The following is a 19547-nucleotide window of genomic DNA, read 5'->3' on the forward strand; positions in this document are numbered from 1 at the left end:
CTTCACCTCCAGAGGCTGCATCCAGAGGCTCTCCAGGCACCACTGTCCCTTCCAGGAGTTCCTCTTCCTCAAACAAGGCACCATCGGCATTTGCAAAAGCATCTTTTTGAGGAAAGAGAGACATCGCTTCACCTGGAGATCCCCAGGAGCACTGGAGAGGGAGGCAGGTAAGATAGCAGCTCCTCAGCCTGCTCTGCCCTCCCAGCACCACACTGGGCACAGATACAGGCAGATCAACCCTGCTCCACCTGGTACCCGTGCAACCTGCGTCTCACCACCAGCCTTCCCAGGGTCTGGCAAAGCAGCCGCCCCACCTGAACACAAGGAAGAAGGCTCACGATGGAGGGAATTCACCGGTGCCCATCCCTGCACCCTCACTAACCAGCAGTGCACGTGGCAAGGCACACAGTAAGATTCTGAGCGCCCCTGGACTAGTTACCCACATATACTGGGAGAATTGTCACCTGGTAAGCCCAAGGAGGATGGGAAACAGGTCCTCATGAAGATTCCCTGCTGTCTATTGCCCTTATGGATAAAGGGAAAGGAGAGGAAGAAAAAAAAACCCAAAAAACACAACACAGCCAAGACACAGATGTGTGGAGGAGCCAGAGGAGAGTATCAGATCCAGGTTGAGCTTCCACCTAACCCCAGCCCAAAACAGCATCACTGAACGTTGTGGGTTTATGTCAATTGTTTTGAAACAGTCAAACCTGCACAGATCCATTAAACTGCTACTTACACCCCCTCCCCCCCAAAAAAAAACCAAACCAAAACAAAACCAAACAAAACCCCAAAATGTTCTCTAGACATGTGCCAAATGATCAGCCTCTGACCATAACCTGGGCAACTGTGGAGACCCTCCAGGGTTCAGGTTTTCCTTACGTCTAGTTGCAGAGGGTGTCCCTGGCACCAGAAACGCTTTCTGCTTCCCCTACAGAACAGTCAGGCTAAAAGCATTTCAGTTTTTACTCAATGAAATAACATTTCCAAGGAACATGAGAGTTGAACGGTTACAGTTGAAACCCAAGGGTAGCTTTTGTGAAGAAACAGGTTTTTCAGTTTTCTACCCCTCTTCTGAGCTATTTCATAGCTCTCAATAGGACTTGCATCATTCAGGAAACCACTGGGTCCACGTAAGGAAAAACTTCTTCATTTCAGCTCCTATCTGGTCAAGGGTGTGTGTGTGTGTGTGACAAAGACCCAAAACATTAACAACAAAAAAATAACTCGCAAAGGCAAGAGTGTGAAAAGCTCAGAGTAAGCAGTTTGAACCATTTTAACTTGGCAATTAATTCACTTTGGCCCCTGTTCTTTTGCCTTCCCTCAGATAATCATGTCCTCAAGTGTAACCAAGAACTAAGCAACACCTCGCTTACTGAAGCATCTCCCACAGAACTGAAGGGTTCCTCTAAGAAACACTTAAAAATCCAAAGCAGAGGAGAACCAACTGATCTCTCCACGCCCCCAAACTAATCCCTGTCCCATCAAAGACCCTCCCCAGATCTGTTCCTAACAAAGCACCCAGGAGCATCCAAGCCCGGCACAACTCCTTCCACCACAGGCTCCCATCCAGGAGGCAAGTCTAGGGCAAAGAGAGATACTCTGCGCACCACTGGCAGCCAAGCAGACTTGTCTGACCCTCCCACCACAGCTGGCTTTGCCATACGATCTGATGTTTCCAACTGTTCCTCCCCCTTGTACTCCCTGATTTTTCCCCAAGACTATATATGACATGGAACCACATTTTGCATGATGGTTTGCTGGAGATTTCCTGTATTTTTTAAAACCTGAGTACCTTTTCTTACTTTCAGTCTGGAAGCACTCCTGGTTGCTTCTTCTCAAGCTTGCGCCTCCTCCTCTGCCCAAAACCAAGTACACCAAGTGCAGCCTGATGCTTGTTTCAGGGAGGGGAGAGGTGGAAATCTCACCCGAGTCACCCACTTTCAGTTAAAAGAAGAGAGCGGCAACACTTTGAATAACAGCATCCCTTTATTTGGTGACACCATTACAAAAACTGATTACATTAGCAACCAAAAAAAAAAAAAAAAAAAAACCCAAGAAAAAAAAAAAAAGGAGTGTTTACTTGAGGTTGAAGTCAGAGGCAGCTAATCCCAAAAATGTAATTAAGTATAACAGTGTACAACATCAGTATTAAAATGTTATATCCCACTGGTGACTTTACCATGTTGGAGTTTTCTGAACAAGTTTTATTGAGCAAAACAAGATAAAAGATTATGTGTTTACTGTCTCTCCAGGAATGTAAAGGTCTAATTATCCAAACAGGTTTGTTTTTATTATAAAACTAAACTCTGGAGGTGTCTACAGAGTTGGGTTTTTTCTTTAAATCAGTAGTCTAACAAGGATTAGAAAAGACAAAACTCTGTTCAGTGCTTCTGACAAAGTAGAAAGGGTGAAAACATAAATAAGGCTTTAATTTGGCAAAATATAATACAATGCCTTCTGCTATCCTCAAATTAACGATTCCCCCGTGACTTCATTCTGCAAAAGAAACACAAAACACCACATCAGCCGAGCAGTTTCCAAAGGGCAGCGTACAAGCAAATCTGTGCCTTGCCAGCACTTCAGCGGCTCACGCCAGCCACTTCGTTAGCACCTGCCCTTGATGAAGCCCACAGGATCAAACCAGGGTGGTGGTGATCAAGCCAGAACAGCCTCCCAGAGCAGAGGCCAAGGTGCAGGTAGCACCTTCCCCCCATGTGCACCAGGCTCATCCTATGAGACCAGGCTTACCCACTGTGAACATCTTGTTACCAGCCTTTAAGACCAGCTCTGCTGCCCACGCTGTATTACGGAGGCAGGAGCAGGAAAAAAAACAAAACAAAAAACCCCACTAAAACCCACACCTAAATTAGGAAGCAAAAAAACACTTCCCCATGCTCAGTAGACAAGAGGGAGTTCTGACACTCCTTGCAGCAGCTCGTTCAGTGCCAAGGCTTCGCTGCCTCCCAAACCGAACAGTTCACAACCCGCCTTCAGACCCAGCTCACAGCACATTAGCAGAGGCTCACAAGCTGCATCAGCTTCCTGAGAAAGTTTAAGCGTCTCGAGTTTATCCAACCATTAGCTAACTTTCGGTTATTTAAGAAGTTTACCAGCATGATGCAGTCAACCATAAAGGCCCAGGTTTCCAAGCTGGCTATATATGAAAATAGAGAGTCTTGTTTGTGTCTATAATTGGATGAAGAGTTCATGCCAGACCGATGCTTCCGATGCTCATATCCCCGTGACCACAGCAAGCCACTGCTATTAACTCACTGAAAGCCCTGTGGGTTACTTTATATCCTCCATCCCAAATCAATCGGAACATGGAAGTGCAGACATTTTTCTTGTGTAGCTGGGCTGAAGGAAACAAGGCAGAGGCACAACAAAACCTTGGCAACCTGCTACATGAAGTAGCAGGCAGTGGAAGGGAGGGATAAGAGTTACATGCCTAGAGAGGGACACAGGGGTGTGAGATTAGTCCCAGCTCACTGAGATACGTATCCAGAGAGGAACAAATTGGTTACCTACTAGCAGCTTTTGATGATTTGCACCTAGAAAGTCTCAGATTTTGACCTCTGACTTCTTAAATCTGAACAGGGTCGCACCATCAGACCAGTGTTCTTCCTGACAGCCACCCCACCGGTTCAACTAGACTGCCACCAGCTGTACCTACCTACTAGCTGGTAGTGTTCTCGTCCCTTTGACAGCATTTGGCTTACTGACACAAGCAGCTTCTTGAGATGACCTACATCCTGGTTAAGATTCACTGCCACATTTAGTCTTTCATCAGTCAATTCCTGGAAGAGGAAAAAAAAAAAATCATTAAAAACTCATTTACAATCTCATTACCAAGAAAGCCTAGAATTAGATCTTCCCTATAAAATTACAACTCCTTGCACAGATGGGAACATCTCTTGTAAGTCAGAGGGTTATGGCCACATTTAAAGAGAACATGGTTCAAAGTCATAAAGCTATTTCCTGTTCCAGTGAATTACCTGCACACACTGAATGCCAGCGAGAGCATCACGGAGCTCTGGCTCCCACCCTGCCTGCCCAGGGCTCCACTTACTCACTGCTTCCAGGAACTGTGCTTGTAACCACAGCTGATCCAGCCTCAGAAGTTACTACCCCACAGGCCTGGCTGAAAACCCCATGCAGATGAAAGCATATGGTTTAAAACACAGGCTGCTAAGCACAGGGATGGCTTCTGATCCCCTCAGCTGTAACAACAAGGCTCCTGGACCACCAAGGACTTGGTCTGTAAGAGGATCTGTGGGGTGGTGTCCTCAGCTATATGTAATGGCCAATCCAGCTGTAAAACCACTTGAAAGAGCTGGCTGGAGAAACACACCTTTCCCCACCCACACCACAGCACCAGCGCTCCTCTCCAGGCTCAGGACATGGGCTGCTGCCCAGCAGCTGCCCTACTGGCTCATCCTCTGCTCCGAGCCCCTGAGAAATTCCTGCTTGCCAGTGACACCCACACTTGGATGAGGACTTCACAAAGCAGTCTGAGCACCAGTTAACGTGGAGAAAAGGAAAAAAAGCTACCAAGAGATAGAAAACTGGTTTCTTGTGCTGAAATGAAAATGCTGAGCTTGCTTTTTTAAAACAAGCGCTGCTTTGCTTTTTTTTTTTAAGGCGTTCAACAGTTTATTAATAAGGAAGTGTCACAACTCAAAATGGACTCTTCCCCTCTTGCCTGTCCCCCTCTCCAAAGTCAGTCTTGCTGAGCTAACAGTGATATACCACCTGTTTTATTACCTTTATTGATTAGCTCCTTCAGAGACACAGAAAGAACTCCACCTGTAAAATGCACATTTACTACTTCTTACTCAGCTCATAATATGGACATGCAGATAACCTGCAGGACAGCCTTCCTTCGCAATTTAACAGCTAAAAATAAACAACTCTGCCCTGGTGTCAGTGATACAGAAGTACGCAGCTCTCAACATGAGCACAGAGGTGTTCACAAGCACTCAGCATCAGCCAACCCCATCCAACTGAAAGCAGCTTTACTAACAGAATGAGACTGATGCATAATGCTGTTGCAAATCTCTCCCTAGAGCTTCAGAGAAATCAGAGCGAGTTCAGAGAGGGCCACTTTCCCAGCTCCCATTTGGCTGGAAATGCCGCTAGACTAGCTGTAACGCAGGGCGGGAAGTAAATCAAACTCAACCACCTGCACCATTATAGACACTACTCCAGGCTCAGGCAAGAGAACAAAGCAATATATTGCAAAGCTTTTACTTGATGCAACTGGTAAACATTTCTCTATTGTAAAAAAAAAAAAAAAAAAAAAAAAAAAAATCATCGGGAATCCATAATAGGGTAGCCTTAACCTGTTTTACCCTTATTAAAGTAGAAAATCAGGTCTGTCAAGACTGAGACTTCACTTAGCAGTCTCGTGCAGATTGATGAAAGTGCAGAGGCAAATGCAATTAGCATCCCAGCAAATGAATGAATTGCAGCACTGACTGATAGTACTGGGTATGAAAGTGCACGTGCATTAGCATGGAAACCATCACAAGCAGTGAAGGAGCCTTTCAATTCGCTCTCCGTTCATCTCTGGGAACGGCTCTACTCTTCCCCTACTTGCTTCCTCTCCCTTCTGTTCTGTGACTTCACTAATCTCAGGAGATATTTACCCACAAACATCCCCAACCCTCTGGGGCCAATCCTGACCAGGTCCCGATGGACTCGGGCTGAGCACAGCCATACTGCAGCTTCTGCCAACCCAGGAGTGCAAGGCTGCCCTTATGCAGTCACTGCTGTGCCCCAGCCCCACGCTCTCTGTGACTCAGGGGAAAGCATGTCCTTGGGATATGGGGATGAAGAGAGAAAGACGATGCTAGTAGTGAACCCCCTGCGATCACAGAGCTGGTGCTGAACTGACAGATTCCCCTCCACCGTGCTTTACACACACGGTATTTCCAGTTTTCAGTGATGCAGTGTTTTATATTGAGATCTGGGGGGGAAAGCACATTAGATTTCATAAGCCTCAAAATAAGTTTACCACCTAAGCCAGCTGCTGAATATAAATGACTTCCTTAAAGCATACTAAAAGGCGCCCTTTAGTCATCATCTAGTCCTATAAGTGACAAGGAAGCTGATTAGAAAAACCAAATGGTCTATTTTTAAATAGAAAGAAAAGGAATCTAAAGAAAACACACAGAATGTGTTTGAGGGTTTAGGCGAGCATCATTTCTCAATTTTGTGGGTTGAGTTCCAGTCCCCAGAAGGAACAAATATGCTCATTTTCAAGCACGTGGTTTCAGGTCCTTCTTAAAAAAGGAAAGAGAGAGACTGTTGCTAGGTGGAAGTGGCTGGAAGACTTTCTTTTTTAATCCGAAAGCTATTTTAAGCTGCGTTTTTAGGCTTCTGGGGAGAGGTTTGTGGGGTTTTTTTCTCCCTAAAAAAAATGCAGTAAGAAGGGCTTGGGGAAGAAGATAAAGAAAATATTCTAATTTCAGCCTCTGCCAACGGCTACCTGTCAAGAGCACTGTTTAGACAATTTACATATTTTTACTAATGAAGGCTTAATTACAGGTTTATTAGGACTGTTTTTCCACCCCCCTCTTTAGAATAAAGCGATGGATATTCTGGAGGAAACCTGGTTAGGGTTCCACAGCGTGCCCACGCAGCTACAAGAGAACAACGCATGACCCAGAGGAATTATGCAAGTTAAGGCTAAAACGATTAAACCTAACTAGCATACTTGGGCCACCACAGGGCACATTTAATGACACCCAGCGCAGGAGGTCTCACCAGTGTCACCAGCCACAAAATGCCACAGCTGATGGCATTGCTTAGGTAAGGTGTAGCAGAAAGCAAGCAGTTTGGCACTGGTTTGAGAAGAGCTTTTCTTCTCCTGCCTGCTGTGGAGACACAGAGCACCCAATTGTCACCATCACAGCTGGCTTCTTGCTGGGAACACAGGAGAGGGCTCACCAGACCTACCATCACTCCCAGGCAACCAGCTCACAGGGGTGGGACATCCACAGTCTCACTGCATCTCCGGCTCAGACAGGATGAGCCCACAATTCAAGTGTGATTAGTCGTGGATGCTGACTGACTCTGGAAAAGCCATTCCATTTCTGCTAATGACTACAAAGACAAAGGCTTTTTGGCAGTGCTCCTCAGAAGACTCAACATGAATTATTTGTCCTATCAGCAAGTGCTCTGCTTCAACAAGAGTGTTTCCTTCCACTCTATCAGGAGAAAACAGGTAATGAGTTCTGCTGACCACATCTAGCTGTGTACAGTGTGCTGGGAAAGCATCTGCTTTAGCCTTTCCCTTCCCAACCGCCTTCTGGAAAGCTGACCTGACACTATTTTGAAGCTGGTGTGAAAGCTCTCGTTTCCAGAGATGGAGAAGTCCAGTTACAAAGCCACAAATCAACTGCTTGTACAGGTGGTGTGTTTTTAGGGGAGCACTCCGAGTACCAGCTACACAAGCAGTTCTGCAATCATCCGTGCTAAGAGTAACCCACAGGCTCAGGTGAGTTACCTGTAAGCGTGAAAACAGGCCACCCCAGACAGAGTCCACACAATTCCAGACTGTGCAATTGCAATGCCATTACTGGAGAACACAAAAACACCATCGGTCTGGAGAGTTGCCCATCCACAGCACAAGGCAGTGCTCAAGCCTGTAGCTTACTGAAGCACAGCCTCGCAAGAATTTGCTGCTGGACCACCTCAAGGTCAGCACAAACTCCCAGGAGCCAGGACTAGCTGAAGTTGAATTCTGACACCTACCAGTGTCTAAGGACAGGCTCTGGCCCACAGCTGCAGAGGACCAGAAGGGTCAACGTTCTGGCAAAAGACATTCTCTGCCACGGTGTCACAGGGCACACAAGACTGCCTTCTTTGGAGTTACAGATGGCAGCAAGCACCAACCCAACAGTTAGTATTTTAAGCTCATTTAGTTATCAGCAGATTTATTTTTAGCTTCCCTTCAAGAAGGGACAAGGCTGGGATCTTCCCACTTTTGCCCAAACCAACAACCCATCAGAAACCCAGATCTCCTGTCCAGAATCTCTCCCCTTCTTCCTCCTTGCAAATTTGAGCCATGGGAAAGAGGTCACAACCTAGATGACAGCAGAAGTCCCAATGCAACCTTGGGATCCAGCTGCAGGACACCACCCCAACAAGCTGTAGGACAGGAAATCTCATCAAGCCTTAATTTACCATCAGCAGCACATGACCTGTTTCTTTGCTGGACCTCGCTTCCTTAAGATCATACTTTGTATGATATTTGCATTGCCCTTGAGTGTGGGCTCAAAAGAAACACTCACCGACTCTGTGCAAACATCGCTGTTTTCAATAACATTGGCATCCCCAACAACTTTTCCAATTTCTCTCTCAAGAGATGCCAAAGACTCCTGGGCCTGTAGGGAAAGAAAAAAAAAAAAAAAACAAACCAAACCAAAAACACAAAACAGGAGAGAGACAACAACTAGCAAAGGCTGAGAAGCAAACCCCCACCTCTCCAAGAGCACTAGACACACAGAAATCACTGTTCAGGAGGAAATCTGTTTTATGCCAGATTTACTCAGGGGACCAACACATTTGCCAAGACTGACGTGTCTCCTTACAATTAGTATGTTGCACATCAGCCCACTTGCATTTGAGAGCAATTCTACAGGGAAGCTTTAATAGTCTCACGTAAGGTTATTACATAAAAATTGTGCCGCAAATTTTTTTGTGCAAGAGGGGTTTTTTTGTAGCAAGTGCGGGCAGGTCTCCAAAAATCTGATCATAGATCCACATTTATACAGATTATACCATGAACCACAGACACCTGCACAGCTCACTTCGTATGTCAACATCCAACAATCGTCCTAAGCAAAATGTTTTAACCACCTTCTTATTACAGCAGGTGTCCTTTAGCTTCTCACCTCCTGGCAGTGCTTTTCCATGTGTCCCTGTCCAAGACAAGACCTGCCCCACCAACAGCTCTCCCCACTCCAGCGCTGCAAAAACACAGCCCCATATCCTTACTATGCATCTACCACGGAAGGAAAAAGGCATTATACAGTCTGGAGCCAGAGCTCAGCTGCTCTACAGGCTATTCTTGTCTCCATTTATCAGTTCTCCTGTGAGAGGTCCGTTTCTGGGTTGACGGACAGCACTGGGACCTCTCATGCATAAAGACTGCCCACTCCAATCCATCTTGCCAGAGAGGCCATTGAGGAAGAGCAGAGGTAACCCACCTGCTTGTCTCATCAGGCTTGCACAGAGCTAACTCTGATTCGCAGTCTCCTAGGTTATAGCCTATTTGTAACCAAGTGCAAACGGGCAGATGGCTTGTAAACCAACTTGTAACCCACTGCCATTTGAGACTGGATTTAAAAGCTTCAGGCTGTGGTGTGGGCTCTTTGTTAGGCTGGGTTTCTTTAAAGAGTTATTTGTCAATCCCAAATCACCACTTATTCCCACTGGCGTAAGATTATCATGAACAAGAGACTCTTTCAAGAAGGCTAATTAAGTAGAGCTGTTAGTTGCATTTTTATCATTTCAACAGACATGCAGGTAGCTTGCATGAGCTACTCCTGCAGCCCCAGTCACCTGGGGAACCAGCAAGTGGAGTAAGCCACCCCACCAAGAAGGCAGTCTCCTCAAGCCACTCAAATCATCACATTTTCCAGGACTGCAAAACTACAGATCTTGAGGGTTTCAATTACATTTAGATCTGTAACCGTTAAGGGTCTCTGCTTACCTTGGGCAGGTCACCAGCTACCTTCTGTCTCTCATTCTGATCAACTTTGAGTTTCGATAATGTTTCATTTAGCTGTGTTTTCAGCTGCAAAACAGTAACAAAGAAAATCAGTTTCCTTCACACATAGATGGATTTCATCTGTCTGTCCCACAGATTAACCCAGTGCACACTGACTGCAAACGGACTAAGATTACTAACAATTATTGCACAGACCGGATTAGTCAACATGTATGATGAGATTTACAATGACAGTCAAGGAAAAGAGACTCCATCTGTAAAGATAAACGTAAAGAAAGGAAACTACAGAAGAGACATGGTTGGCATCAGCTTCGTTACACGCTGTTTCAACTTCTAAACTCCATCACCAGTAGGAATATTAGCAGTACTAACAGTACATCAGCCTCTCCAGCACTCTTACACAAAAGTCAGCCCAGACTCCAGCTTAATTCATAGCAAATATGCAAAAACATAGAGTCATCTTCCTAATTCAGGCAAAACAGTCACTTTACTGATGAATAAACTAAAAAGCTCTACTTGTCATCTTCATAAAGAACCACTTACTACAACTATGTTGACTTAACCAGTCTGTTAATGTCACATCGAGGCATGAATCACTGACAAGGGTATAATAAGCTGTCAATTGTGTTTAGATTCAATCCAAAAAAAGTGAAACTATTTCAGTCAAGAGGGATGAATACTTCGTACTAGCTGCCCTTAAACTACAGCCTTCCAAAGGATATAAACATTTTTTAAAGAATATTTCAATTGCTCTTCAACACAGCACACAGAACCAGTCACAGCACTTAAGGCTTGAGCCTCAAACAGGAGTGCTAACAAGAAGCTCGAGTGCCAATTTGGTTGGATTTGTGCCTCTGAAGTGCAGTGTGTTAATGTTCACTATTTCTGCTGTCAGTCTTCTTGGGAGCCAGCAGGGGATTAAAGAAGTGAACAATAGGCTACTCAGAGCCCTGAATTCTCACCGATTCCAAACCTTTGCACTGTATTAGTCTCACCCCTGGAAAGTTTCCCCCTTTGGAGCACCTGGGCTGGTGGATGCTAGTTTTCTACATTTTGGGGAAGCACTGTTGAGCTCCTCTGCAGTTTCAGCTTCTCACCTTGCTCACCTTATAAATTAGTGGGAAACATCCTGAAATCCCATCACTTCCACTCCTCAACCTCCTGCCTACAGCAAGAAAATCCACCCTCATATACACTGGACAGCATTCCTGAGCCATTTTCGTGAAGGTAGTTGTTTACCACCTCCTCATGCTCCTACCAGCACAGCATCACCAGATTGCAGAGTCAAGCTGCCCTAGCAGGGAGCTCAGCCTTTAAAGCTGCTGTTGTTACAGACATAATGGATTGTTGCCTCTTATATTCAAGAGGTTGGCGTTTACTGATTAACTCTAAGATATGCATTCAATTCCCATTTCCCTTGCTTTCAAAAGGAGAGGCTTTGGTTGCTGAGGCAGGATGCTAATCAATGCTGTACTAGACTTGCCAAGCATACCATTAACTTAAGCGGATCGTTATTGTGGTGGTGGGTTCCGTTTTATTTTTTAAAATCAACTATTTTAAGCCAGTTACGTTAGCGGCAGTACCCTGGTGAGATCAGCAGCTCAGCCTGCAGTGACAGGTTGTCCCATCAACTACTCCAAAACCCAACAAAGACATAGTGACAGAGACAACCTTCCCTGATCCTGGCTCAAAAGCAAGAAAGCACTGTTCAAGCACATGCAGAGGAAGGATCCGAGTGCTCCTGCAGCCTTAAAAAACACATCACTGAAACAAGTGAGAAATGAAAGGGCTTAATCCAGGAAGCCATGCATCTCCGGGTATACAGGTCTGGCCTCAGTTAATCCAACTCCTTGAGAAAACTTGGTATAGGAGCATTATTGGCTGGAGAGCATTCCTAGCCAAACACACTGTAACACAGTGCATGCCCCAAGCCAGCGCAGCTATTCAGCCACGTCAGGATGCCAGCCGCTGAATGGCTGGATACTATGAATTAATCCAACATCAGTTTGGGCCAATTTCTGTACATACAGAGGAGGATGAAAAAGGCTCTGCACAGCCAGAACACAGATACCACAGTTGCATCCTCAAAAGCTTTGGAAAAAAAAAACCACCAGAGAATAATCCTCACGTTAAACTGATGGGAGCACAGCTTCTGTTGCTCTAAGGACATTATATTTGCTGTTGCCCATGTCTACCACTGTAAAACGTTGATTCTCAAGAAGTTTCAGGAATGAAAGTCTTACAGACTTTGGAAAAAGTCTTAAGAACCAGACAGGCTATTGTTAGGAGCAGAGAAAGAGACAAATTGTAAAAGTCAGACTACATAAATGATTGCAATGGACAAAAATATCAAGCTGAAGAGGTTAGCAGAACAGACAGGATTTGAAATAAGTCTCCGCTTCATAAGTATGCTGGGAGCCTATTTTGTGCCCAGCGGAGAACAAGCTTCTTACCAAATTTAACTCTTCATTCTGTCTTACTGCTTCAGAATATGAATCATCAAGTTTTTTCTGCAATTCAGTCAACAGATCTTTGAGCTGAAATGAAGTTTAGAGTTTTAGGATTTGTCTCCTTAGGATGCCCACTTTTCTTCTGCTCAGTGAGTGTTGCTCTACCCTAAGGTCACAAGCATACAAACTCCTCAGCCACAGGGGCTAAGCATTAGATTAGTTTGTCAGCCAACTGGTAATCAAAAGAAAAATAACAGTTTGGTCAATTATGTTTACCTCTCTGACTTCTGAAACATAAGTAGATCGCTCTATTTCTGCCTTTTCTAGTTCACTTTCCAAATGTTCTCTCTCTTTTTTAAGCTAGAAACAGAAAAACAGAGTTAAAACAGATGTTTTCAATGTTTTCTTGCAGTATCATTTTCTTGATTTATAATTAGCTATAAATGTCTATCAAATATTCCATGACATTTAGAAAGCGTTTGAAACCCAGTGAAGGCAAAAGCACAGATTTAAACTGTTATACTTCAAAAAGATGAAAAGATAAAGAACCAAGCCCCAGATCATCACCAGGCAGTAAACTGCTCAGTCTCACAAGGCAAGAGTTCCAGTGGGTGAATACAGATGTACAAAACAGGACAAATGCCAGCACCCAGCTTCTTTGCTTCTTAAAAACATTGGCCAAAAGATTCAGTTTAGACTGCAGCACAGGCTGTACTACTTCCAGGAGAGAAGTCCCAGTAAGTTCAGACTTCCAGCGTAAGCCTAAATCATGTTTAAGTAACAGACAGCTTCAAAGACAAAAAAAAGCCACCTGCACGTACAGTTTCAACTTCTTTGCTTTCTTCCTTTAATCTCTCTACTTCATGCTCCAAAGCAATGACTGAAGAACGCATCTGCAGTTTTCAAGAAAGATAAACATATTTAGTTGGGTTGGTTGAAGACAAACTCTATATACACACAAGCCTGCATCTACAATATAAAAATATTAGGGATGAAATCAGACTGATTGAACAAAATAGGATGCTGACTCAAATAACTCAATATACTGAGTCTCCATTAAGGACACCTTTCCTACCTTCTCCCAACACAAATCATTCTTTGACATATTCAGAGCCTAGATGCCTGAAAGATTTGAAATATAAGGACTAAGCCAGTTGCCCATTAGCCACGATAAGGGAAATACCTGTCCTAGACAGGGAAGACCATCTCCATCCACGTACTGTATGTAGTAAACCCACATTAATAAAGCCTTATTAGAAGCTTTATTAAGCATGGCAGATGGTAGCACATCTATAGTTCAAGATCCAACCGCCTTTTGTCCCTCAAGAAGATGTTTACAAGTCATCTATCCTTTTGCTCCGTACTCACACACGGCACTCAAATTTACTAAGTAGAAGTACTTTAGAAATGAAAAGCAGTTTGACCTACTTGAACTGTAGATCAGGAAAGAAATATAAAAGACTTTTTTGGTTTTTTCTTAGCATTTTTGCTAGCAACAGAGCCTTCCTAAAAAGGAAAGCTTTGCAGGCAATTTCAAGTCTAATTAATTGACCATAATGGATTAAGCAGTATTTCAACAGCTTCCAAAAATTGTTATTGATACTTAAATTTTAGCACAAAGAGATTTGTGTCTGTTCACAAATGCACATTGGAAAAAAATCAGGTGCTCAACAGCAATATAGTTTGAGTTGCCAGGATCAGAAAAACATACATTCCTGGGCATATTAATGGGACACATACACCTTCCTGAATCTTCAACTTCCCATCCTGTCAGCATTAGTATTACTACGTGCTATTTGGCCGCCTCCTGCATCACCTGTAAGAGACTGACCATCATGACAAATCTGTGTCACAAAGATCTTATACCTGGGCTGTTCACTTATTCTTGCTTCGCTGAAGATGGCAACAGGCATAGCCACACAAATCTAAAGCAGCAACAATTGCTCGACTTTTTAGGTTTTTTTTAAATGGAAATGTGCTCCTCAAAAATAAAAGTCACTCTTGGCATGAAACTAAGGATCAGAGCACCAAAAATACGATTGTTATAAGGAGGGATCATTCCTATTATAGTGGTTGCAGACTTCACCTTTTTCATCCGTTGGGCACACACACATCAAACCAGGCAGCCAGGGCTGTTCTACACCTGCCTTCACCTGCGCTCAAACACCCTCTGCAACTTCAAGCAGAAACTGCCTGGCTGCCACAAAAAGCAGCTCGTCAGAAATACCTGTTTAAGTTCCTTCTGTGATTCTTCAACTTTTATCTTCCATTTACTTTCTTCCTCTTCCACGCTCCTCTGTAGCCTTTGAAAAATTGTCTCCTAAGAAGAGAGCAGGGTTTGAAAGCTTGCAGCAAAAGAAAGGCAGCCTGCAACATCACAGGCACAGGTGACCAGGCATCCTGCTTACCGTCTCTGTCAGAACAGATTTGTATTTCTCACACTCCAGTTGCAGCAGTATGTGCATTTCCTCGGCCTCCTTCAACTTCTGCTCCATTGCCTGGCAAAAGAGAAAAGGGACCAGAAGAGTCACATCTCAGCTGATGGATCTGAGTTTATTATTTAACTTATTTCAGCAAGCAAGCTGGTATCATTCACTGGCAGGTCTGTCTTTCCAACCGACGCAAAGACAACAGCAAGTGCAACGGTCACCTACAACTCTCAACCACAAACTTCATTTGAGCTACAGCCGTAATTCTGAGTTGCCTGAAAAAAACAGCTACTTGGAAGAGGGAACAGGTATTTTGAATTTCATGAATGTTTTCACAACTCCACCAGGTGCTTTTGAAGATGCAAATACATTCCTGATTTACAAGATGCAAATATTTATAAAACTATTTTCTTGTCACCTGTTTGCCAATTCTAACTTCACAATTTGCAAGATTTATACTTGAAAAATACACTACGCCACACACAAGGAAGCTGTCCACCGTTTGTGCCTACCTTCACATCTTCAGATCCTGAAGCCTCTCTCAAGTATTCTTCAGCCATCTTTTCAAACCCACGCATCCATTCACTGTGGCTCTGTTGGGAAACGCATCCAGTTAAAGCTGAGGAAAAACCTCAGTCAAACTACCTTCAGGATATTTGCCTCCCAAGTACAGGTTTAACAGAGCAGCGTTTCCATTCCTTAATTCCCTGGAGCTAACACAGCCTGACAGCAGTGGTTCAGCTAGTACTGCCTATGCAGCTGAGCCGAGCTGACAGTCGGCAGGCAGCAATCCAGGAGCACGAGGCTGAGACACACATGGTTCACAGGGGCTTGGAAGTGCTGAAATACAACTGGGTGACAGAGGTCTCCCTGCAAGTGTCAGGGCTCTACAAGAAGTATCTGAAGGCTTAAGGGAATCTTTTCCAAAATCCCTAAGCAGTTAAAGCAGACACTTGCTTCGTAATTCGGGGGAGCTCACTAGGAAGACTGTTTTATAACCTTACAGAAACAGCCTTCCTAAAGACTATTTCTGGTTCATCAGATTAACTTTAGCACATTTGAGAATAATTTTAAATATGAGTAATGAAAACCTCTAGACCTTACAGATGAAATGCAGACCCCTTATTTCCAGACTCACTTCACATCACTCGCACAACCCAAACCACACGAACCCAGTGCACTTCCCTTGCAAACAACTGAAAACCACCAAGAATACAGAAGTTGGAAATCGGTGCTTTTCAAAGCAACTCTGGGAACAAAACAAACCCTCTTGAACTATATGAACTGGCACTGAGGCAGCACAACCCTCTGGAAAGGGGGGCCAGCCATTATGTGCGCAGCTGACGCGGGAGATATGGATCCACATCATGCCAGACACTGAGCAAACACACGGCAGACCTTATCCAGCCCTGAAAATTTACTATCTTGGTTAGACACAAGATAACGCAGGCAGATTAATCAGATGTTGGGGCGGGGAAAAAAAAAAAAAAAGACAAGATAACGATAACTTTTTTGTTTTAACACTTTTCTTGAAATAACAGACTGCAGTTTTGCCTCTGCCGCTGGCAAGTCCAGGTATTTATTACCAGAAGACGCTACTCACATCCCACCGCAAAAGCCCTGGGGCAGAGGGGACTGCAGGGAAACGCTCCAGACTGCCCAGCGCAGCAGGACCAGAGCTCCCCAGCCCCCAGTAGTGGGGTAGGAAGGGTCACTTCTCTTACCACATTAGAAGGAAGAGAGACTTTGGGGAACAGCTTCTGGAGTAGTTCACGTGTCTCCGCCTCAGCAGCTTCCAAATGCTGCTGCTTCTCCTAAACCAAGAGAAAGGCTCACATGAAACTGGGCAACACACTTCAAGAACCTTGCAATAGCCTCTTTTGTGCCTGAAGTAAAATACTTAACCCAGAAAGTATTTTTTTTAAGTGAGAAAGGCATTATAGTCTCCAAAATTGCCAGTGAATGCTTCAAAAATTCACAATTAATTGCTTCAGAATTTGGCCTTTGCATTTGTTCATGCTTAACCTTTTATTTTCTTAAGTTCTCCTCCAATCTAGCCTGTCTGTACAGAAATTACACCATCATTCACTGGTTCCCAACAAACTACACTGTGCCGAGTACTGCATCCACAGATCACACCAACCCTGCCACTCAGGCTAAGCTATCTCAAAAACAAGAAGTTTGATCAACAATTTTTTTGAAATCCATACTTATTTTAAACACTTTTAGGTGGGGGGAAAAATTACCACAAATTAATATCACCACAACAAAAATACAATTAAAGTCAAAAGGAAACTTTGTGTTAATGCACATTTGAACCAGGCCAAGAAAGCAAGACTGTAGCTTCGAAGTATTATTTTTAGGTACTCGAGAGGGAGACCCTTACATCCTCCTTCCCGAAGCTTGGATGCAATGGGAAATAATTATTAGAGCTGTGTGACAATCTCCAGGTTTTCTTTGTCATAGCTCTGCAAATGTGAATACACAGAGCCAAGGCACCACAGATTTATTGTTCCTTTTACTTAACATTAAAAGCAGACCAGCCACAAGACGTTTGCTTGCTGTGCTTGTGGCAGATTGGTTTAATTTAGCCATATGACGCTCAGGCTCCCATATAAGTTTAAATGCAGAAAGCCTGAAACCCTGCACAGAAGGCAGCTTTCAGCAAAAATCCTTCACTAATATTCAGGTTTGTTTTTTTCCTTTGACATCAGTGCTACTGCGCCTTGCTGCTCTGAGTTCCTCTGCTGCAAGAGATCGGTGGCATTAGTAGGTTGAGATTCAGAGACAGAAACGGACAGGAGACATCAGGTTGTGAAGGTGTGCTAAGTGTGTTAGTTTTCAGCAATATAGGAACGACTGAAAAGTGGCAAATGGCTGTTTGATGAAGTCTTCCAACTGCAAGAGAAAGCAGGCAAGCGTTAGCACACAGCAAAAGCAGGTACACAACTTCTTTGAACACGGGGCCAAGCAAAGAGTGGACACATCTCCAACACAGATGCACAATCCCAAATCAGAGCTCCTCTGCTTCTAGCTACTTGACTTGTGTTTTTAAAGTTATTTTGATGCTTTTTTGAATTCTGCACAATGGCAATTAACACCAAATCAGGCTCATAAACGCAAGCACCTTTCAGAGCACTTCACACCCCATATCATTTTGAACATTGGCTCTGATGGTACCTGTCGAGCTTCATATGCTTTCAAGGAGGAAATTCACAGTTGTGGTGACACAGTTTTCCTGAAAAGTTCCCAGTTTTTTCAATACCAATTTAGTCCTTTTCTTCAGAGGTCCAATAAATTTGTTCAAGCACCGTGAAAGCCCAGTAGAAGAAAGCAGGTTGCTCACCAGCAGTTTTTATTCCAGAGCTCCCCACAACAATTCACAACAGCTCTAACAATTATGCAAACAGAAATCAAAAATCAGCATGCCCACAAACTAAGGATAAAAAAAATAAAGAAACCTAAAGACAACAAGAAGCAGAGGTGAAAGTATATGAATGATCACTCAGAACAGACTATATTTAAATTGCAGTAAAAGTTAATGCCTCCATTTCATTTAAAGAAAACCAGCTGCAGATCTGCTTCTAGCTTAATGCATCATTTCTAGCAGTTAACATTACAACCTTGGCAGTCTTGTTCACTTTGTCCTGCAGCAATTTTTCAGTTGATGCCAATGCTTCCATTGCTTTCCAGTTTTTCTCCCGAAGGTCCTAATCATTTTTAGAAAAAATTATTTCAGTTCAGCCAATATTCAAACTGTTTCCGCTTTTACTTCAGAGATATATTCTGCATTACATTCCACCATTTGCATTTAAATGCTGGTTACTGCAAGATGATTTTGCTTGGCAAGATGACATACACTAGCAAAAATAAGTGTTATGTTCAAAGAGTTTGAATGAAAAGGGGGGGGAAAATGCCAATTTCTGCCCAACCTGCCCCCATGTCCAAAACCGATCCAAGTGTTACTGCAGAGCGTTAATGCTACAGCGACCCCACACTTTGACTGCACTTGTAAGAAGAAAGAGGGAAGTTTTCAAAAGTAGTGAGGAACACAGACACCAAACCACAGATTACACAACAGAGTGTTAGGCATGTCGCGTTGCAGAACCCAGCATGGACCCAAGTATACATAGAGGTGTACACATTTATGCCCCTGATCTTGCAGCCAGATTTAGCTGCGTAGCCTTGGGCCTCGGCCCAAACCTACCGTGCCAGGGCCGATTTTAGAAACACAAAGCTCACAGCCTTGGTTCGCAGCATTTATCCGTACAGCTCTCTCCACTGTACCCAAATAAAACTGGTTTGCTGCTCACCAGCCCTCCTGGGAGGTTTTGGGATTTCACCAGCGGCGAGCACACCCAGATCCGCATGGAAACACCACTGTGCCGTGCTGCGCTCCTGCATCTTTCTTGGCGAGGTCATCAAACGTGTACTCCACAAGATGTCAACATGCAAGCTCAGTCAGGAGGCCGAGAGCTCTTATAAAAAGAGCCTCACCTCTCTTATCTAGGAAGGATGGTACGTCTTGTGGGGAGGAGATTATGGTGCTTGGGATTTCAATTTTTTTTTCCCAACCCTCAGAGCAATCAGATTTAGCAAAGGACTATTTTAGAAAGGCTGTATTTTTTAAATTCACCACGCAAAGTGGCATCCGAATACTAGCATGTACCTACACTGGTTTTACTTTACCACTTCCATTTGCCTGCTTTCCTGTAAGGGCTGTTTCACAGGACATACAAACAAGACTGGATAAAATTGCAATGTGGAAAGCTGGGACTTACAGGCATGGTCTGCCATTAGCAGTTGTCAGATTTCTGCTTACACCATGAAGGGTACTTAGACCTTGCAATTCCCCAGGAAACAGGCATGCATATGTTCTACCTGTCCAGCTCATCTGTCTTCTGAGGTTATCCAGCCACTTTCCCC

General features: G+C 44.0%; 1 protein-coding gene across 10 annotated transcripts in view; it reads right to left on the reverse strand.

Annotated features, from left to right (window-relative positions):
* Positions 1 to 1974: 1974 nt before the first annotated feature.
* The window catches only part of KTN1 (kinectin 1), a 78099-nt gene continuing 60526 nt past the window's right edge, over positions 1975 to 19547 (reverse strand). For 6 of the 10 annotated variants that reach the window (XM_040601214.1, XM_040601219.1, XM_040601220.1 and 3 more), the window contains 12 exons: positions 18245 to 18331; positions 16346 to 16435; positions 15134 to 15214; positions 14601 to 14690; positions 14420 to 14512; positions 13014 to 13085; positions 12469 to 12552; positions 12196 to 12279; positions 9725 to 9808; positions 8301 to 8393; positions 3677 to 3800; positions 1975 to 2499 (listed from right to left, as the gene is read on the reverse strand). In XM_040601214.1, the coding sequence (XP_040457148.1) occupies positions 2495 to 2499; positions 3677 to 3800; positions 8301 to 8393; positions 9725 to 9808; positions 12196 to 12279; positions 12469 to 12552; positions 13014 to 13085; positions 14420 to 14512; positions 14601 to 14690; positions 15134 to 15214; positions 16346 to 16435; positions 18245 to 18331 (987 nt within the window). In that variant the 3' untranslated portion in view covers positions 1975 to 2494. The remainder of the gene's footprint in view (positions 2500 to 3676; positions 3801 to 8300; positions 8394 to 9724; positions 9809 to 12195; positions 12280 to 12468; positions 12553 to 13013; positions 13086 to 14419; positions 14513 to 14600; positions 14691 to 15133; positions 15215 to 16345; positions 16436 to 18244; positions 18332 to 19547) is intronic. The other 4 variants (XM_040601222.1, XM_040601217.1, XM_040601218.1 and 1 more) reach the window with 3 other exon arrangements.

Source organism: Falco naumanni, chromosome 7 (assembly GCF_017639655.2).
Source record: "Falco naumanni isolate bFalNau1 chromosome 7, bFalNau1.pat, whole genome shotgun sequence".
NCBI classification, from domain to species: Eukaryota; Metazoa; Chordata; class Aves; order Falconiformes; family Falconidae; genus Falco; species Falco naumanni.